Source organism: Podarcis cretensis, assembly GCF_951804945.1.
Source record: "Podarcis cretensis genome assembly, chromosome: 14".
NCBI lineage: Eukaryota > Metazoa > Chordata > Lepidosauria > Squamata > Lacertidae > Podarcis > Podarcis cretensis.
In genome coordinates, this window is record NC_137183.1 from 43,123,640 (window position 1) to 43,145,946 (window position 22,307).

Consider the following 22,307-nt stretch of genomic DNA (forward strand, 5'->3'; position numbering starts at 1 on the left):
TGAAAGATCAAGTGGTTCATGTCTGGTCATAAGAGGGTAGCCATTTTGGTCTTTGCCACCTGGTGTCACTGTGTTCAAGAAATTTGAATATACATTTACACAGTGCTCTTTTTCTATAAAAAAGAGGTGCTGGAACTCACCATGAACACCTCCCTCATTCTCTTAGCGTGGCAGTAGCACCCACCAGAGACATGCCGGAACTGAATTCCTGTGAGTTCCCCCTGGGGGAAAAAAGCCCCGCATAGTGTGACACTGATCAGGCAGCCAAAAAAGACAAAATCTTTAATTGTCAGAAACAGAAACATTACATTGTCGTTTAATTCACATTACACTTCTGTTTGGTTGTAACAGAGCATCTCTAGCGGGCACAGGCAAACTTGGCCCTCCAGATGTTTTGGGACTACAACTCCCATCATCCCTAGCTAACAGGACCAGTGGTCAGGGATGATGGGAATTGTAGTCCCAAAACATCTGGAGGGCTGAGTTTGCCTATACCTGATCTCTGGAGTAAGAGGACAACCTGCCACTTCCAGCAGGGAAGGAGGTGGACCTGCCCTCCCTGATTTGCACAGGATGTATGGATAGCTGTTTGTATGGACACATCTGGCAGTCCCATAACTATTAGACTGCATGCACACCTGGGAACTGTAGTTTACCCCCACAGAGCTATGATTCCCAATGCCCTTAACCAACCAGAATTCTTAGGATTATTTGGGGGAAGTCATGTGCTTTAAGTGTTTGGTATGTACCTAGCTGCAGAGAGGGCCTTTTGTATGGTATGAACAGCACTGAAGCTACACAACTTGGCATTAATGCAGCCATAGGCTACTTGCCTTGCCCACAGTGCCAGTCTAGACCTCTGGCCAGGAAGTGCCAGCCCCACAACCGCAGGGATGGATGCTTCCACTTCCATGTTGTTGTAAACTGGGAGGCTAAAGTCCAACAGGTGGTGATGAGAAAGACAGCTTGAAGCCACATCTGGAGAAATGTGCTTTTGCTCTGCATTCCTGCAGCTGCTTCTCCTATGTTCTTCCAGGTTGCCCTGTTTTAACATTCATCATATGGCCTTTCCCATGATTGCAATTCCAAGTGTGCCTCTTTACTCCATGGTATATATGAGATACCCCTCCCTTCTTATGCACGCACCAGGCGATTGGATTATCACGCCTCCCCAGAGATGGGATATCTATCTATCTCTGTGTTTGACCCAGGCTGCTTTGCTGAGAGGCTGAGAACATCACTAAAACAGACTTGAGGGCTTAAATGGAAAGACGTCATACCATTGGAGGGATGGAGGAGGAGGAGGAAGTTTGTACTGGCAGAAATTGTGAGGCTTTGTTTTGGAAGCTGTTCTGCCTTCTACCCAGTGGGGCAGAGGGAAAGCATGTTATGTCAAAACAAGAGGCAGGCTTAAAATCACAGATCTGTAGAGCTGGAAGGGACCTCAAGGTCATCCAGTGCCACCCCTTGCAATGCAGGAATCACAGCTAAATAATCCTTGAAACATGGCTGTACAAACTGTGTTTGAAATCTCCAATGAAGGAGAATCCACCATTTTTCATGGTAGTCCGTTCTGCGATCAAGCAGCTCTTACCGTCAGAAAGTTCTTCCTATTCTTGAGATGGATTCTCAAGCTGTTGGGTGGTATATGCCGTATTTCTCGCTCTATAGGACGCACTTTTCCCCCTCCAAAAATGAAGGGGAAATGTGTGTGCGTCCTATGGGGCGAATGCAGGCTTTCGCTGAAGCCTGGAGAGTGAGAGGGGTCGGTGCGTACCGACCCCTCTCGCTCTCCAGGCTTCAGGCAGCTATCCGCAAGCCTTTGGAGCGCGGTGGGAGTTCCCGCCGGGCTCCAAAGGCTTGTGGATAGCAGCCTGAAGCCTGAAGCCTGGGGAGCCCAACTCCCGCTGCACACCCCGGGCATCAGGCAGCTATCCGCAAGCCTTCGGAGCCCGGCAGGAGTTCCCGCCTGGCTCAGAAGGCTTGTGGATAGCAGCAAGCTCCAGGAGTGAAGGCGAGGTTGTGCGCAACCTCGCCCCCGCTCCCAGACCCGTTCTGGGGGCTGGGGTTGGGGGAAGCTTTGCTCTTTGGGGCTGGGGGGGGGGAATTTTTTTTTCTTTATTTCCCCCCCCCCCTAAAAACTAGGTGTGCCCTATGGTCCGGTGCACCCTATGGAGCAAAAAATACGGTAAATACTGTTAATGAAATTAAGTGAAGAAAGGAATAGCCTTTAGGGAGGGATCATATCTCAGTGGTATAGAACATATGCTTGGGTTACAGAATGTCCCATGTTCAACCCCTGGCATCTCCAGGTAAGAGAATCGGGTAGCTGGAGAAGGAGGGAGGAATCTGGAGAGTTCCTGAGGATGACAACACTTTGATACTGTGCGCAGAAAGACGAAAGAGAGACACTTTCTTCCTTGCTTACAATAGTAGAACCTGGGACAAGCCAATGAAACTGTTTATTGGAAGATTCAGAGCAGACAGCCGCAAATCCTTCTTTGCACAACACCTTGCTAAACTGTGGAACTCACTGCCACAGGATGTGGTTATGGTTGTTAGCTTGGATGGCTTGAAAAGGGGGTGAGACTAATTCATGAAGGATAAAGCTATGTGGTACCTCTACTGCCAGAGGTGGCAACCTCTGAGTAGCAGCTACTGGGAAATTCACTTCTCTGAATTTTCTGAAGCAGTTCTCCAACCAAAATAAATGCATATATTGGGGGAAGCGTGCACAGAAATTAAAATAGCATCCGAGAATGCCTCATGTTAAGAAAAATGTGCACAAAACGTTATTATTGTTATTTCATTTATGAATCACTTCCCATGAGGCATTCCAAGGCTATTCACAACACAATAAAAGCATTTATAAAACAGGTACACACATATAAAAACTTATACAATTGCATATATAAAACGATATACTCCCCCACAAACAGTTAAAATAACTGTGTGTATAAAAACATTGGGTTGTATTAAGAAACTTACCTTTCTCCTATACTTTAATTTTAATGGTTCTATTCTAAGTAGGACTAGCATAGATTACAACCCGTTTTAAAAAAAACAACAGCAGTTGTTTTTTTAAAAACAAAACAAAACAAAAAACAAAAACCAGCATATATATTTTCATGCAGACTTTTAAAAAATTGCAGACTGAAGTGGAAATGGGGTAATATGAACCAGAGAGAAGAAAACAAAATGAGAGTGACAGATCCTCTCTATCCAAGCCCCCCACATAAACAGCCTCCTCAATTCGATATTGTTTTTTCAACTTGGATCCCGGCACCTCCTTCCTTACAATGGAGTCGGATTTAATTAAGTATATGAAACTCCATCTGCTTGTAGATATCTCCCACCCCGACCACTGAATCATTTCCTTTCTTGAAGTCTCACCTAGAAGTTCCTTCCTTTTTGCAATAGGCCCTAGTTTATTGCCATCTTAATCACTTTCCTCCACCCCCTGCCCCCATCGCCACATCCTTGCATTCTTCCTTTGCTGGAAGCAGCCAACAGAAACAATTGGAGGCGGAACCAAGTTGAGTGCAGATTTCACTGGAAGGAAATCTTATACCGAGTCAGAACCCATCTAGCTCAGTATTTCCAACACTGGCAGGAAGCAGCTCTCCAGGGTTTCACTCCGGCATCACTTTCTCAGCATTACCTGGAAAGACGGGGGTTTGAACCCGGGACCTTCTGAATGCAAAGCAGCTGCTCTGCCACCAAACCACAGCGCTTTGCCAATCACAGTAGCAAACTTTAGTGTGCAACTCCCTTCCTGGTGGGTAGGTGTCTGGATCCATTGGGTTGGATATGATGTTAGCTCTATTCAGACCAGGACGCGGGTGGCGCTGTGGGTTAAACCACAGAGCCTAGGACTTGCCGATCAGAAGGTTGGTGGTTCGAATCCCCGGGACGGGGTGAGCTCCCGTTGCTCGGTCCCTGCTCCTGCCAACCTAGCAGTTCGAAAGCATGTCATAGTGCAAGTAGATAAATAGGTACCACTCCGGCAGGAAGGTAAACGGCGTTTCTGTGCGCTGTTCTGGTTCGCCAGAAGCGGCTTAGTCATGCTGGCCACATGACCCGGAAGCTGTACGCCGGCTTCCTTGGCCAATAAAGCGAGATGAGCATCGCAACCCCAGACTCGGCCACGACTGGACCTAATGGTCAGGGGTCCCTTTACCTTTTATTCAGACCAGACCCGTTAAAATGAATGGGCTCACTTAGGTCCATTGGGTCTGTTCTGAGTTTAGGGCTCACTTTCTAGACAGAGCTCGGCGTTTTAAAGAACCATGTCAGACTGTTGCTCCGTCTAGTTCAGTATTTTGATTGGCAAGATTGTTTTCCAGCCTCACCTGGAAAGATCAGGGATCAAACCAGGGGCTATTTATTTATTTAGTATGCCAAGCATGTTCTCTGCTACGGAGCTATGCCCCTTCCTCATAGGAGAATTTATGAGGGTGCTTATTTTGTTAAAAGGAAGTGAGAGATTTGCTTCTTGAGGCGTGGAATAGATGCAGCGCAAAATGCGTAACTCAGAAGTACACAGTGGCTGTGTTAGGTCTAACAGCATACCCCTAAACCGTCCCGATTTAAGCGGGACATCCTAGAATTACAGAAGCAATCTCAGGTTCTGATTGGATGCCCTGTTTTTTGGGTCTCGCACTCTTGCGTGAATAGCTGGCTGGTGCCAGAGCGCTGGATCAAAAGACGCTAGGTTTTTTTTGGTAACCTTGAGCAAGTCGCCTGTCTCCTGGGACAGCTCAGGACCAAAAGACAAGCGTCCCAGTTTTGATCAGTGGGATGTTGGAAGGTATGTAACAGTGCATTTTCAATTTTTTTTTTTTTGGGGGGGGGATTTTCATTGGCATCATGACTGGGGGGGAGGGATAGTTGATCCTCTAAAGGTAAAGGTAAAGGGACCCCTGACCATTAGGTCCAGTCGTGACCGACGCTCATCTCGCTTTATTGGCCGAGGGAGTCATGTGGTCATGTGGCCAGCATGACTAAGCCGCTTCTGGCGAACCAGAGCAGCGCACGGAAACGCCGTTTACCTTCCTGCTCGAGCAGTACCTATTTATCTACTTGCACTTTGATGTGCTTTCGAACTGCTAGGTTGGCAGGAGCAGGGACCGAGCAACGGGAGTTCACCCCGTCGTGGCGATTCGAACCGCCGACCTTCTGATCGGCAAGTCCTAGGCTCTGTGGTTTAACCCACAGCACCACCCGCATCCCAGTTGATCCTCTACACCACAGGAATTCCAGCCCCGGTGAAAACAGGTGTTACTTGTGCCTACTCTCAATTTTAAAAGGATGCTTCCCTCTTTCCTTGTGATGCATTTATCTTCATGTCTACTTTGGAGCAGAGAATGGTTTTGACGGATTTGGTGCTGCTTCAGTGCAGAGAAATGGACCAGATAACCTTTTTAATGGGGCTTCCTAGCCCTGATCTTCTTGGACTTCAGGGTTTAACTGAAAGGAATTTGCACAGTGACTTTCCTAACGTTTCATTCAGAAATAAAATGTCAAGGCCATGCATTTTTTCCTCTTTCTTTCTTATTTTGGCTGGGGTAATTTTGGCTCAGCCTTATGTCAAGCCCTCAAGGGGGTGGGCGGCGGCGTTGGGGGGGCAAGGATTGTAAAGCATTTCCCCCCTTCCTTTGCAGTTAACATTTAGAGAGATTAGAATGCCAGAGGCCATTTTTTTCCTGAGCTGTTTTATAGAAGAAGGCCTGATCGCACTTGTCTGAGCCACATACCTGCTTGAAGTCTTATTTGCAAAGGAGGTTATTGTTGTCAGCGTTTGATTAACAGAACTGTATAAAGCAGGCAGTGGCAGCAAAAACACACAAAAAGCAAAAGTCAAAGATCATAAAGAAAGTTAGAGATGAAACGTGTTGATTTTGCAAATCCAACAAAGGGAGATTTCTTCCATTTGTCGTGGGGGTGCATTAAAGCAAAGAGGTTTGGGAACTGTGTGGTTGAAACCTTAAGAGAAAGCTCGCAAGCTGAGTTACTTATTAGATTTTGTTAAAAAAAAGAATTCAGCCCCTATATTCCTGTGAGATCCAGATCCTACGTGTTTTGACCATTTCAAAGCTGTTATTTGCCAAAGCACAGAAGAGAACATGTCAACCAACAAAGCAGGGTAATCAGAAAAATCTGGAAACAACTGAGCTTCATTAAGTTGTCAGCAATGCTGAAGAAGAGAGTTAATTATCAAGAAGAATTAAATAAATGGACTCAGTTAACAGCTGAGGTAAAAACAGAATTAATTGGATATTTCGGGTGTTCATGTGGATTACTTTGTTAGATCAAGAAAATTAAAAATATAAGGCAAGTAAAAGAATTATACCTTTTCTTTCAAGCACGGATCTCTAGCTCTGGAGATTGGTCTTGACATGAAGGAGATATAATGCAACTATATTATATTGTGATAATTTATTCAAGCAGTTTTTATCTCACCATTCATCAGAAGTGATGCCAGGGAACCTAACAGATCCAAAGGGTTTCTCTCATCTGTTCAATACTCATAGCCTTTTCAGCGGTGGCTCCCCATTTGTGGAATGCTCTTCTCAGGGAAGCCAGCCCATTGCCATTGTCTGTCTTTAGGCAACAAGCAACAACATGCTAATTTGCCAGGTTTTGAATTGGAAGGGTAGTTGGATATTAAAGGAGATTCCGGCTAAATACTAGGAAGAACTTTCTGATGGTAGGAGTGTTGAATGGTCACTTTAAAATGTGAAGGTTCATTATTGTTTCACAAGTTGTGTATGTCTTTAAGGGCCAGGGCAAATAACGAGACCCAGTCTTACAGCTGTGAAACATAGCAGGTGCTGCTGAGTTGTGTTAATCAAGCTGTGTCAGCAATTGGGTATAGTATATAAGGAGCAGCACCTAGCTCTCCCATTACCCTGGGGGATGGGTTGGTGGTTGGGTCTGGTTTGTTGATGATGTATTTAGTGTATAAGGAATTTTTGTTTTTGTTATTAAAACCTTCTTTATTTTTGAGTCCCTTTTTAATCCATGGTCTCCCCAGCAAGCTCTCTGCAGCGCTACTAAACTGCAAATAGCCACCAAAGAGCAGATGGTAAGAGATAGTGGAACGGACTCCCTCGGAAGGTGGTGGACTAATCTTCACTAGAGGCTTTTAAGCAGAAGTTGGATGGCCGGCTGTCATAGATGCTTTAGTTAAGATTCCTGCATTGCAGGGAGTTGGACTAGATGACCCTTGGGGTCTCTTCCAACTATACTATTTGATGATTCTATGCCTTTGTACCCCAGCTTTTTCTCCAAGGAGCTCAAGGTGGTGTACATGGTTCTCTCCCTCCTCATTTAATCCCCACAATAACCCTGTGAGGTAGGTCAGGCTGAGGGATAGTGATTGGCCCATGATCACCCATGACTGAGGGGGGATTTCAACAGAGTGCAATCAGTACTTGCAGTTGTTTTCAGTTCACAAGCAATACACAGTTGATGACTGTCCCCTGCCTCCCATTTGCATAGCATTTCCTTGCACTGAAGTGAATGGTATGGAATATGGTAATGGCGATGTCATTAATTATGTAACTGATGACATAAAATTCCACTACAGTGGACAGCGAGGCGAATAATGTAGTTTTTGCGATAAGCTGAACTGCAGTGAAGCAGACACAGCGCAGCATGTGACTGATGGGCAGGGCAGAAATCAGTGCCTTTTTAACACCCCATTTCCCCATGCTTAAGTTCAGTTCTGCATATTTCAACATGACTTTGTGATATCTTAGGAAACAAGTCCTCATGAAAATTCAGCAGAGTTTTCTGTGTATAACGTACACATTTTTGTCTGCAGTTCTGCCTAACAGACACATTTTTGCAGTGCAATTTCCCTGTCTACAATGCATTCTCATGTGCCGTTTTCACCAATACATGCATTTTCATGCACACTTTGCACTAGCAAATGCATATTTGTACAAATTAGTTAGCTGTGGAACTGCACTGCAAAATTCAGAGGAGTGCAAATTTCAAAACATGGCTATGTTTCAGCTTGGGTATTATTTCAGATGGTGTAAATTACCGTATTTTTTGCTCTATAAGACGCACCAGACCACAAGACGCACCTAGTTTTTGGAGGAGGAAAACAAGAAAACAAATATTCTGAATCTCAGAAGCCAGAACAGCAAGAGGAATCGTTGTGCAGTGAAAGCAGCAATCCCTCTTGCTGTTCTGGCTTCTGGGATAGCTGCGCGGCCTGCATTCGCTCCATAGGATGCACATACATTTCCCCTTACTTTTTAGGAGGGAAAAAGTGAGTCTTGTAGAGCAAAAAATACGGTAAGTAGATCCGCCTCTATATATATATATATATACTGTGTGTGTGTGTATATATATATATATATATATATATATATGAATAGAAATTCTGTATTCATCCGTAGTCACAATAAGGCTTAGGAAAAGAAGTTGCTGTAAAGCTGCTGATGTGGAGGGGATGCAGAGATGTAAGAGGAAGGGAGCGATTTCTTCAAATGTGCTTCCTCGGGAGCTCAATCATGATATCTTTTGGCAGCTGGCACCAGAACTCAGTATTTGCCAGTTCCTTCCCTTCTTACTCCCCACTGCTGCCTGCCATTCATTCTCTAAGCTCCATCCACGATTGTGCAGAAGGTTCCTTTCCCAGAAGTTCAGCATGGAGCGAAGGGTAACACTTTAGTTCATGATGGTCATTTCCACTTTCTCTTCCTTCTGAAGCAACATGGTTGGTGTGTGTGTGTGCGCCTAGGGACTTGAGAAATGTTGCATCACCTTAACAATGTTAACCAGGGCTCTCTCTGTAGCAGGGATACCCAATGTGGCATCCTTCAGAGGTTTTTAGACTCACAACTCCCATCACCTCCAACCAGTAGTGGTCCGGCATTATGTGCTCTTCAGTTCCATCAGGATCTGCCATATTTTGGTAGCTCCAGGTGGAAGGGGAGGAGGAGAAGGAGAAAGGATAAGAAGCGGGGGCAGAGAGAGAGTTTGAAGGCAGCCACCTAGGTTCGGAGGACTGAGTCAGTGTCACTCAATGCTACCTTGTAAGTAGGAGTGAAACCACCATAAAAACAGTGTCCCCCAACTCATGGGGATGAGCCAGAATTATACTGTATTCTTCTTTTATGGTAAGGTAGTATCAAATGTGCATTAGATACATTTCCTCTGAAAATAAAAAAATGGGACATGAAAATCCAGAATCAATAATAGTTGTCATTATCCCTCACCCCAACCACCTGAGTCTTTTTGTTTTTTAAGCGTAATAGAGAGGCAAGCTTGATTAAAATAGCATCATGTTTACTAGATTGGTATTTATAACCCAACAAAATCACGGCACATTAATTATCTGAAATTTAAAGTAGCAGGTGCTTATTCCTGCTCATAAAACTGTCTCGTCTATCTTATGTACCAGGTTCCTGCATTTTCATTTGGGAGAGAATGGCTGAGGGAGATCGAGCCATTTTGTGTTGCAGTGGTGGGTCTCTGTAACTGGTGGGCTCTAGGGCAGGGGTGAACAGCTTCAGGCCTGAGGGCCCAAACTGCCCTTCCAAGTCTCTCTATCTGGCCCTGCAAATTGCAGGCATGGATCCCCTATGTGGACTGGGACTACAGTGGATGGGGGTGGTAAAGGCTTAAAGTCTCTGTGTATTAGGTTCTGCTTTCTGGTTTAGGCACAGCCATTTGGTTGGCCACTGTGAGAACAGAATCCTGGATTGGCCTGATCCAGCAAGGCTCTTCTTATTTGCTTATGCTTGGCTCCTGATCTGGATCAGGCCCCTTGCCATAAAGCTATGCAGCATGTAGTTTGAGCCTCAGTCCGAATGTGTTCAATAGAACTCATTAAATTTCTTTAATCAGCTGACTAATCTGTTAGGGCTGTCTCCAAACATGTGCGGAGTGTACCCAAGAGTGCTATTTTTTTTAAAAAAAAAAATTAAAGTGCAGCTTCTAGAAGAAGTTTATAATGAAAGCACTGAGCATAGACTTTTCTGGCTTTCCATCCTTCTGTTCTGGCAGCCATACATGAGGATGAAATTCTGGTCCAGCCAGTAAAATCCTGGCAGGTGTGGAAGTGTCCTGGCTGAGCCGTTCAGCTGCTTTATCATTTGAAAACAACAAGAAAGGAGGGCAGACAGTGAAATCTGGCAGTCAGGCACAGAGGCCTGCATCTGTCTCAGCCGACTCCTGTGTGTGAAGTGCTCAATCTCTGAAAAAAGGAGGTGCTCCATTCAATTTGGGTGCTGCACAACTGCTACCAATTAAAACAACAAAACATTCAATGGATTTGCCATCTGGGGCGGGGAGGGAACGGGAAAATAGGCTTTCAGAACAATGTTGTTGAGTAAAACAAGCTCTATCTTTTTGGTCCGTGTGCTGCTGCAACAGTGCTGCAAGTTGTCATGAGGTGAACATGTGCTCACCAGGGCCTGCATATATTCCCCAGCTCCTTCACGCATGCAGATGTGGAACTAAGTGCAGAGGCGTTTTTAGGGTGGCGCGACTGGTGCGGCTGCACCTGACGCCATGCTGCTGGGGGCGCCGAAACATCACTGCAGAACAGAGAGGCAGGGGGCGCTGAATTTTAGCATTGCACAGGGAGCCATGACATTTGAGAGCCCAAAACCCGCTGCTGCTAAACTCTTGGAGACAGATAAGCAGGAGATACACACACCCTGAAGCTGATTGAGACTGATGAATAAACTGGGCTCATTAATGCCCGCCATTTCATAAGGAAAGCAAGACTCCCATCACAAGCAGTTTTTGAAACTGCATTGGAAGGCCTTCATTGATCCTAGTACAAAGCGTAAATTACGTAGCTGGCATTCAGCCTGTACAGCAGCGCGGGGGCCTGGTGGAAAGCCACATCTAAATCTAGGGTCAGGGAGCAGTACTGGGGAACCTCAGGCCCAGAGCCATTTGCAGCCTCCCAGACCACTGGGCTCTCCTCAGGCCACTCGCCTTTTCCAGTCACACCGCCTACTGGCCCCGATTCACTCCTTCCTTGAGTTTTCCCCCTTGACAGGAATGCATTATTGGACTCCCATGATGCCTCTTGGTTGCCTGGATAGAGAGCATACCCTCCAACATTTCTCCGATGAAAATACGGACCTCCCATTCCATAACGATAATTCTTACTATTTCTACCCCACACATCTTACTTGGTTGCCCCAGTCACTCTGGGCAGCTTCCAGTATATCTATATAAACAGAATAAAACATTTTTTTAAAAAAAAATACCTATACATGATTGTCTTCAGATGGCCCAGGGGTTCGGATGAGAGGGGTGTGCGAGTGCGCATAGAAACTGCCTGTACTGAGGTAAAACTTCTGTACATTGCTCTTCCTGATTTTGCCTCTGGCGCAGTCCGCCATGGGCATGTGGTCCTTGGGAAGGGCACTCAAATGAATGTGGATCCTGGACTGAAAGAAGGAGAGGGCGGTGGTGAAACTGGGAGAGGGAAGAGCTGAAAGCAGAAGCGCATCAGTCAGAAGGTGCTGCTCTATTGACCAGAGCCCCATTCACACCATGCATTTAAAACACTATGATGAATTCCATTTCATTTTTATAAATACCACATTAGGTTAAGGTCTGGTTCACTACAGTAACAATCCCCCCCCTTTTGCAATGTACGCAATATCCTTTTTGTTCTGTTTTGTTTTCTGCATGAGTACCATTTCTTGTTTCTTTTTGTGCCTTATTTCACTCTGTGCACTTGTAACTTTGTATTTTCCCCTAGTAAAAATATATATTAAAAAGTGCTATGGTACTAATTTAAACACTCATGTCCCCCCCCCCCCCGAATTATGGGAGCTGTAGTTTGTTAAGGGTACTGCTTAAAGTGGTATAATACTGTTTTAAATGTGTAGCGCTGATTGGTCCACAGTTAAAACAACAATTTAAAGACAGCCAAGAGGTCCAGATTAAGTCAGTTTTTTCTAAAAGGCCCGGATAAACAAAAATATATTGGCCTGGTACCCAAAAGAGTACAAAGATGGCATCAGGCCAGCCTGTTTTGGAAGGCTGCTCCATAAGCAGATGCTAAGAGTAGAAAGGCCCACTCTGTGGGGTTTACCCACCTCACTTCATTCAGAGGGAGCACCCAGCGCGTGGCGTCCAAAAAGGTTCTTAAGCATTGGGTCATGCGGAAGAGGCACTCTTTCAGGTAACCTGGTCCCAAGTCATTCAGGGCTGAACTTAATCCTCAGCCTATGCGAATGGGCCATCATGAAACAAACCACACACACACACACACACACACACAGCTTTCCCATCCCCCTCAAACACAACACTTTTCAGTGTATAAAATTCTTGCATTCAGATGTCACCCATAAGTGAATACAGTGGTACCTCTGGTTGCGAGCAGGATCCGTTCTGGAGGCCCGTTCGCAACATGAAAAGAGTGCAACCTGAAGCGCTGTATCTGCGCAGGTGTGATTTAGCGCTTCTGCGCATGCGCGAGCGGCGAAACCCGGAAATAGCCCTTTCCGGTACTTCCGGGTCGCCACGGGACGTATCCTGAAAGAACGCAACATGAAGCGGACATACCAAGAGGTATGACTGTGTAACAATCCAGGAACAAAGTGACATATCTACCTGTGTGAACCGGCCCTCAGGTTTGAGCCTGAAGGAGTAAGGCAGCGTTGAGTACAAAAGTTCAGGATTAAGTGGTTTGTGGGGTGGCAATGTCCATTGTCCTTCTTGCTGTGAAGGGTGCCTGTGATGTTTGCTCAGAGCTGGTTGTTATCATTTGAAGACATCGGCAGCCAGCTTATTCCAGACAAACAGAGGAGGGACATTTCCTACTTTGTAGTGTTCAGCATGAAAGACCCAGAGGAAGCTTTTGAAACGGAGCATCAGCAATATTTACTTAACCGAGTGTAGGCAAACACATGGGAGGCCTGGAACTGCTGGGATTTCTTAGTAAGAAGTGATACTGGGATTTAAAAGTCTTACTCAGGAGAAATGTGTCGTGAGCCTTCTGGAATGGATGCCAAAATACCTCTCCAGGTGAGCTAATGTGCCATCATTTACACACTTGCTGTACACAGAGTCTTCCAGTCCTCTTTGCATAAGTATGAATGACTATATGCATTACAAGACAGAGATGGTATTTATAACTCTAGAAGAAACTTCAGTAGCTTTCAGGGCTCTCTGCGTGTTAAAACCTGCAGCAAGTCTTTGATAGCCACAGCCATTAAAAAAAGAAAAGAAAAATCTTCTAAAATTTGATTTTCTTAGAGAAGGCAGGTGGGGTATTTTTGGTCATTATCCAGTAGATAAAACTTTCGTGTCTGAACAAATTCTCCCATCTTCTTTTTGCTCATCTAGCTAACACGAACCTTAACATTACATGTTTGTACCTTTTTCTTTTTTTTGCTTAGAATTTGCTGTATCGTGGTAGAGCACGGTATCAAAGAAGCACTCAGCAGTTCCTGCGCTTAACCTTTCTCCCTCCTCGCAGGGACTTTCGGAAGGTTTTCTGATTACAATGTGAAGCCAGGCAGAATGGACCAGCAGAGCTCTGCACATCAGGATGGTAGTTTCCTAGATCATGGAATTACAGAGTTGGAAGGGAACATGAGGAACACTTCATCCAGCTCCCTGCACTGCAGGAATATGCAGCTATCCTGTTGTAGTCCCGTGCTCCTCAGTCGCAGCAGAGCTCAGTGGCAGGCGAGGCCAGGGGGGTACTGGCCTGGGGGCGGAGTCCATATGCCAGGTTCAGTCCAGTCCTAAGGTCAGGAGTATCCCAGTTCACGTAATCAGACAGTCCAGGGGTCAAGAAAGCTAAGAGTCCAAGGTCGCAAGAAGCAGCAAGGTCTGGCCAGGAACGACAAATGTTGTTTCCAGCAACTGACTGAGGCTGGAAACTCAGCATAAGAAAGCTGGAGCCAGCTGGTTCTTATCAGGAGCAAGGCTCCTTCAGGCTGCTGCTCAACAGGTGAAGCCAGTCCCTGGCCCATGACATATCCCTTACGGCAATGTTCCCCAACCTTGGGCCTCCAGCTGTTTTTGGACTACAGTTCCCATCATCCTTGACCACTGGTCTTGCTAGCGAGGGATGATGGGAGTTGTAGTCCAAAAACAGCTGGAGGCCCAAGGTTGGGGAACACGGCCTTACGGGACTGAACCTGCAACTTTGGCGTTATCAGCACCACACTCTAACCAACTGAGCTATCCAGGCTGTTTGGTCCTGAGGTCCACAGAGGGGAGAGAACACAAGAATGTACAGTGAGCCTTGCAGGATCTGATCAGCGGCTTATTAGGTCCAGTATTTTATTCTGAGATTGGCTAACCAGGAGGCGTCAGCACTTTTCAACTCAATTTTATTCATTTCATTTTTATTGACTCTGTACCCCACCTTTTGCATTAAGCGGTATATAATTCTTCTAAATAATAATACATATGCAGGGTTGTAAATTGCACTGGGAGCTTTCACAGGTTCAGGAGGCTGCCTGATATAGCAGTTTCCCATCAGCTTTTGGAGGGGTGGAAAGATGCTTGGGTGTGGGGTTCACCAGCAGCCCCCCCCCAATTTCCCTTGCACAAATGAGTCAAAGGTTGAAATAGGGCCCTCTGTCTCCTTCAAACCTGGGCTCTTTTGGTTTTTATCCCGGGATTGTTGGAACTGCAGCCTTTAAAATGTGTTTGACATTGTTTGCCCTTCTCAACATCATCTTCACATGCTGTTCCAAAAATCCTTTGGCTCAGAAGGCGGGATAATAACAAACAGAGGTAATAAATAAACAAAAGAACAAATAAACATGTGGCTTTGACTGCTCCTGCTCCACCCCACCTCCTGTGAGGTGCTCTCCTTGTGGGCTCAGTTGAGGGTGTTGGGTGCCTGGAGGCCACATCCTTTGTCTTGGGTAATAAAAGTTCAGCAGAGCAAGGAAAATGCAGAACACCTGTCGGGTCTGTCAAGCCTTAATCTACGGATTATAATGGTTTTTAAATTATGAATTTGTGACAGGCACTTCCCTACTCCCCGCCCCCCCCATGAGCTAAAGACGTCAGCTTTCAAAAAAATATATGTATGAAAAGAAAGAAACACAGAAAAAGGGCATTGCTCTCACAGACAAATAGAAAAGATATACCATTCCTTCACAGAGAACTCAGCCGTGGAGCCGTAAGCTCCTACGCCAATGTTTGCCTAGCGGTTTTCAGACTTTCAGAGAATTTTGTTTACAAAGGGTTGTCTCAGCTGAGGAAGCCCTGTGTTTCCGCACTGCAGAAGACTCTGGAGCAAGTTTGGGCAGAGTTCAGGCCAAGGCCAGCCCAAGGCATCTTCTCGCCTGAGGTAAAACAAATAGTGCTTCGTCCTGCGCACTCCCATAGTATCCTTAGCTACTAACCCTCAGCAGAAAACCTCAGAGGCAGTTTTCTCCTTCCCTGCTGGTAAAATTACAACAATGCTCTCTGTGACTAACAATTGCATGCCTTTTATTTATGCCTTCTATGTTGCTGTTTATTTCGACAATTTTGATATCGCTTGATCAAAGGAGACCCGATACGATACGACTTAAAATGAGTTAAAACTCTAAAATCAGAATTCAGTTTAAAAAACCTGCTGGAAATAAGATGAAAGATTATCCAGAAGTGCTGGAGGTTCAAAGGGGGTGGGGCACACCTGACCATAAAATTGGGCCCACAGTATTGAGCGTGCAGCTACTGTTGGATCCGAGCTGTGCATCTGAGTCATGGGGGATCCACTAACAGTCACTCCTCACAAGATCTCAGTGGTCGGGCAGGGCTATAAGAGATCAGGCAATCCTTGACATATTCTGGACCCAAGTTGTCAAGTGTCCTGGGATAAACGGGACATCCCGTTTTCTCACATGACAGCACGGCGGCCATTTTGGGTGCTGCGATATTGCAGGATTTTGTTCTGAGGTCTCTCCCAGAAGAAAGCGCTTCTCCCCTGGGGGGGAGTGCTTTTTTGGGGCCACGATCTTGCATGGCACCCCAAAATGCGTGTTTTTGGGTGCCGTGGGAGCACAACCCCGAATATGTGTGTCTTTTGGGCTCTGGGATCTCGTGTGGTTTGGACTCAAGATGCTGGAGAGTATGCAGAGTCCTTGTAAATGAATACAGTGGTACCTCGGGTTAAGTACTTAATTCGTTCCAGAGGTCCGTTTTTAACCTGAAACTGTTCTTAACCTGAAGCACCACTTTAGCTAATGGGGCTTCCTGCTGCTGCCGCGCCGCCGGAGCACCATTTCTGTTCTCATCCTGAAGCAAAGTTCTTAACCCGAGGTACTATTTCTGGGTTAGCAGAGTCTGTAACCTGAAGCGTATGTAACCTGGAGCGTATGTAACCCGAGGTACCACTGTTCAGATATTTTTAACCTGGTCCAACAGTGTACGGGCAGCCAGTGCAGACTTTTGATCACCAGAGTTGTGTGCTGGCGCCAATCTTCCTCCATTGACAATCTCACCATAGCATCTTGTAGCAGCTGGAGACTCCGGAACAGGCCCAAGGGGAGCCTTTCCAAGACACCCAACATTTGCTGCCTGAGGTCGCCGCTGCACAACTCCCAAATGGTAGGGCCGGCCTTCCTTCAGAGTCATTGGATTCGCTTTGTTTTGAACAAGAGCCCTGAGGCCTACCAACCAGAGACAGGGGGCAAAAGCAGTGGTTCAAAGGGGCACTTCAAAATAAGGATTGTGGTGACTTTGAACACATTTCTCCTTTCAGCAGCCCCACATAGTAAGAAAATAAAGCCACAGTGGCCAACCAGATGCCTGTGGGTTGCTCACAGGCAGGGCAGGAATGCAGTAGCCTTATCCCATCATGTTCTCCAGCATTCAGAGTCCTGTGCCGCCTGAGGTAATATATAGCCATCATGACTATTAGCCAATGATAGCCATGAAATTTGGGGCGTACTCCCCAGTCGGCAAAGAAAGCCTTGTGAGCACGTTCCATCTCATCCCCTCACATCTTCATTGGCCACATCTGGAATGGGAGCTGGATGCAGTGAGGCCACAAATTCCCGGAGGCCCCTTGGCCACCTCTGCAGAAGCATCCCCATCCCCACAGGGGCTTCCCCAGCAGGGGGCAGCCTTGAGCCTGCCAGCCACTCCCCTGGCCGAGTCCCTGTCTGCCTCTGAATCAAACGGAGGCTCTCTGGCGAAAATATAACACTTCAGGAGCAAACGATAGTGCTTTGGTTCAACTTTATGACCGGGTGTTTCCTAGATCCAAGCCTGAGTGAGTGAATTTTGGAACTGCTGGACAGGAAATAAGCTAATAATGGGATTTTGCAATGCTCAGTTTCCCCATATATGGGAGCGAAAATTTGCCACAGGTTAGTTGCTGACCTCCCGGCTATTTGGGTGAATCTTTTTTTATTTATTATTATTATAAGAATTCCCTTTGTTCTCCTTGCTCATGTGGCATGCTGAGGAATGTGCTGTACACCAGGGGTGCGCAACTCAAATCACTCCAAAGGCCATTAAAACAATATTAACTCAAGGGGGCTACACCACTGCATTTATCACCAGAAAGCATTTTTATTATCATTTTTAACTCATTGTCCCATGCTTTGTTAACCTCTTGTTTGCCACAGCACACTAGAGCAGGCAGTCTCATTTCTCTGATCCATCACAGATCTCTCTGAACCCCCCTTCCCTCTCTCACTTCATATAATAATGCTTTTTTATGCATCTTTTATACATTATTCAACTTAAAACATACAGTTAAAGCACACGACTTTCCCAAAGAATAATGGAAGTGTCGTTTGATAAGAGTGCTGGCAACTGTAGCTCTGTGAGGTAAACTACAGCTCCCAGTATTATTTGGGGGAACCATGTGCTTTAAATGTATCGTTTGTGCACAGCCTCCCTCTGCATCCCACAATGTACCTTCTCTCTGCGCCCTGTGGCAATAAAGGAATTTGCAACACCTTGTTGTTCTGTGTGCTGCTTCAGTAGGAAGCAATTGGACAGTTCTTCTTGAAGCGCATAGTATTAAGTATGTCTTTAGCCACTGGTGTTTTATTGTGCATGTGTTCTGCAATATTTCATTGACACAATAATGCTGCCTTAGTGGTGGATTTATTCTGCTTTATTTGTTGTTCTGTGATCTTTCCCCAATGCTACTAAATTATCACTGTCTGGAAGGGCTATAGCACAAAAAAAGCAAGAGAAAAATAAACCAGAACCTCTGTGGCGTAAAACAGTACAGTGGTACCTCTGGTTGCGAACGGGATCCGTTCCGGAGGCCCGTTTGCAACATGAAAAGAGCACAACCTGCAGCGGCGCGTCTGCGCACGCGCGGCTTGCGATTTCCCACTTCTGCACATGCGCATGACATCATTTTGCATGTCTGCGCATGCGCAAGTGGCAAAACCCGAAAGTAACCCTTTCCGGTACTTCCGGGTCACTGTGGGATGTAACCTGAAAGAACGTAACATGAAGTCGACGTAACGTGAGGTATGACTGTATGGGATTAGAATTCAGCAGGGAGGACAATGGGGGACAAGAATTAGCACATTTGTCATTGGCTCTGGCGCCCCCTACTGTTGGCCTACCAGCCTTCTGCCCAATCATTCCCAATGGGCAGCTGCCACTGGCACTGAGTAGGCCCAGCCCTCTTATGAACTGCGTGGGCTGACTCATGGAAATCCCAACATTCATCAGGATTTCAAGTTTTGAAAATGTTCACATTTCTCCTTGTATGAGAATGTCATTAAAGGCTGTAAAGAGGCATTCGCTGTCTCAAAGTCATGGTTCCCAAAGACACAGAGAGAAATTATTATTTCATATGCTTTTAGCGGCAAGGATTTTATATGCAAAATACCGGGGGAGGCAGGGGGAAGAGAGAGAATGTCCCTGTCTAAGGGGATAGCTTATTAAATTATGGGAACTGACAACTCCTGAGCAAAATCACTTGGATTAAACAAGGGGAAAAAGAAAAGAAATTGGAACAAGAACAGGCGATGTTCAAAGAAGTCCGGAAAAGCAGAAAGAGAAGGATTAGTTACCATCCGTTCTCAGTTGTATGAGAAGATATGAATATGAATCTCCACAAATTGTAGACTTAAATACATAAACAAAAGGGTTCATCGATGCCTACCTCCAATTAACTACAATTACTTCTTCTTCTTCTTAAATTATTACTGTTAAACTTCAATGATTATTTATGTTACTAGGACCAATGTTAATTGCCTAGTTCATTGTTTTGCTGTTGCTGTTTAAAATGTTTAGGAGCTGTCCTAAATCACTATTTTTCATTTTGACAGTTTTCCGTGTATATGTGTGTGTGTGTGTATATGTATGAACTGCTCTACATTAAGTTACCGCAAATAAGCGACCTTAAACAACATGCCAGCTTCTTTACATGCTGATTGTGAAGAATCCACACATCATGGGGAACTGAAGGCTTTCAAGCAGGACAAAGATGTCTAAAGATGTCTCTTTCTCTTTTGCAGTGACATATTTGATGCCATGTTCCCTGTCACACACATTGCTGGAGAGACTGTCATACAACAGGGTAAGCGTCCCACCCTGCATATCTCTGGTGGAAGCGTGAAATGCATTGTTCCAAGAACATCCATGTTTGGGGATAAATGCTGTGACCTTGGAGCTCAGCCCCTGCCTTTCTTATACAAAAAGGGGGGCTGAAGGAGTGACATTTCTAGTGGGTGACGGGAACGTAGACCTTCCCATGCCTTCTGCTCTTGTTCCAACTCCTCCCCCAGCCGTTTGACACCCATCGGGGTTTTCTGACTGGTTTTCAAGTGCAAACATGGATCTAGAGCAGGGATGGGGAATGGGTCTTCCAAGAGTTGCTGTACTGCAACTCCTATAATCCTTAACCATTGGCCACGGGGAATGAAGTTGATTCAAGTTGAAGCTCAACAACATGCTACAGGTGGTGGGATTGTCCATTAGTTAATGAATTTTGGAAACAGATTGGTATAGAAATATTGGAAATTGTGGGTAGGAAGGTGGAAATATCTAAATTAATGGTTCTTATTAGCCTGAGTAGCACCGAGTTAAAAACAAAAGGGGAATGTAATGGGTAAAATTGATGGTAACTGCAGCCGGACAGGTTATAGCGAGTAATTGGAAAAATGCAGAAGAGCTAGGGGTGAACCAATGGAGAAAAAAATTGAATAATATTATAATTTTAGAATATCTAACTGTGAAGATACACAGAATGAAAGGGTTTAAGGTCAGTGAGAAAGAGGAGGATTGGTTTGAGAAGATACTGAATTATTTGGGTAGAGTTGAACAATTTGGGGCAATTAAAATGTTAAAAGTTAAATAAACTTTGTGGAGCGAGGAGTGTTAATGTATACAGAATTGTGCATATGGTCAATTTGAATATGTTATTATTGATTATGTATGCTCAATGTATCAGCTGTCTGGGGGGTTTCACTGTTGGGTTTTGGTTGTTGGTAAAATTAAAGAAAGAAAAAACATGCTACAGGTCTTCCAGCCTTGGTCCAGAACCTAGGCCAATGGTTCTCAAAGGGTTTGGCAGGAGAAGATGGCGGGAAGGCTCAAGGACAATCTAATAGGCATTTGAACATTTCAACGTAGTATAGTATAGTATAGTATAGTATAGTATAGTATAGTATAGTATAGTATAGTATAGTATAGTATAAAAATAATTTTGTTGGGATATACAACCAGGGACAGTATCCATGCCTCTGACTGCTCTACAGTTCTGCTCAGCCTGTCGTTGTGAGCAGGGATTTTCAACTCTGACAAATATGAAAGATGAGAAAAGAGAAAGCTTTCTTTGTGTTGAGGAGATGCACATTTTTTTTGGTCTTAAATTAGACCTAATATAAACAAGCTCGCACCTCTCATCGAGTTTGTACACATGCTTAAGGTACATATCTAAGAGGCTAGTTTATAATTATATTTTGGGAATGGTTCATGTTCTTATGTAGCTGCATTGTTTTATATTTTCTGGATGTCCCATGACCGTACTCTAAAGTAGTTGCGTTCTATAACACCATCAAGCACTGCTAGGAGTTATCCCCCCCCCCCATGTATTTCTTGTCAATTAAAAAAATTGGCATGATGCGAGCAAATTTTCATTCTGAAAGTGTGGTCCAGAGAAGAAAGTTTGAGAACCACTGACTTAGACTGTTGGGAAAGTGTAGGGAGAGCAGTTGGATGGAGAAAGTGATGACGAGAAGGAGGTTTAGTTGCCTTTCCACCTGTCTGCCATTTATTTGGTGGAAGAATCGCCTTCCCAGGAGAAGTGAGCCATGGGCTTTGAAGGCAACAGCCAGAAGTGTAGCATGTTTTTATTTTATTTATTTATTTATTTATTTATTGCATTTACATCCCACCTCCTTCTCCAAGGAGCTGAAGGTAGTGTTCACGATTCTCCCGCTTCACGTTTGTTCTCCACAACAACCCTGGCAGATTGGGCTGAGAGGCAAGGACTGGCCCAAGAATACCCAGTGAGCTTCAGGGCTCTTTGAGAATTTCAACCCTGGCCTCCCAGGTCCTAGGTCTGGCACTCTAAACACGAACTTTCTGTAGTGCTGGCCTTAATTCACTTGAGAAAAGCTGCCTGAGTATCTTTGCTAGAAACAGAATTAATAAGGAAAGCTGAAATTGAAGATGTGTTAATGAGAGTTAATATACTTGGCAGTTCATCATGTCATGCGCTTACTTGCCAGATGGCTATGCGGTAAAATGCAGGAATACTTTAATTTCCAGCGATATCCTGTTGATCATGAATATATAAGGTGGTATTTTGAAATAACCAAATACACAAGTTGGAAATGGGAGCTCTTGCCTGGTTCCATGAGTCTGCGCGAGAGTCTGCTGTCTCCTTTTTGGAAACGGTTTGTGGAAACCATCAAAACTTGTTTTTGTTTCCTTGCAGGAGACGAAGGAGACAACTTCTACGTAATCGACCAAGGAGAAGTGGATGTAAGTGCGAATACACCTCTTACCTGGTGGAATTTTGTGGTTTCCCTTCATATCTTAGTCATGCTACCTTGGGAACAGCAAAAACTGTCTTATACTCAGACCTCCTGGTCCACTTAGTATTGCCTACACTGACTGGCAGTGCCTCCATTCAGATCATCCTTGGCATGTCTGCAGGGACAAAGTGTGGGTTGCCACTTGCATTGCTGGACATTGTGTAGATCCTGCAAAGGAGAGAGAGAGAGAGAGAGAGACAGAGAGAGAGAGAGAGAAGCAGTTTCAAAGGCACATTTAACTCCAGTGTGGACGAGCCATTCGTATTATGTTCGAACCAAGTCATCGTGCCCTAAAAAATACTTCTCCTCTTCCCATATGTCCACCCAGCTCAGTTTTAT

At 45.1% G+C, this 22,307-nt stretch overlaps 1 protein-coding gene across 5 annotated transcripts in view; it reads left to right on the forward strand.

Moving 5' to 3' along the window:
- Positions 1–22,307, forward strand: part of PRKAR1B (protein kinase cAMP-dependent type I regulatory subunit beta) — a 117,243-nt gene that overhangs the window by 30,072 nt on the left and 64,864 nt on the right. For all 5 annotated transcript variants that reach the window (XM_079953940.1, XM_079953941.1, XM_079953939.1 and 2 more), the window contains 2 exons: positions 19,443–19,504; positions 21,869–21,915. In XM_079953940.1, the coding sequence (XP_079810066.1) occupies positions 19,443–19,504; positions 21,869–21,915 (109 nt within the window). The remainder of the gene's footprint in view (positions 1–19,442; positions 19,505–21,868; positions 21,916–22,307) is intronic.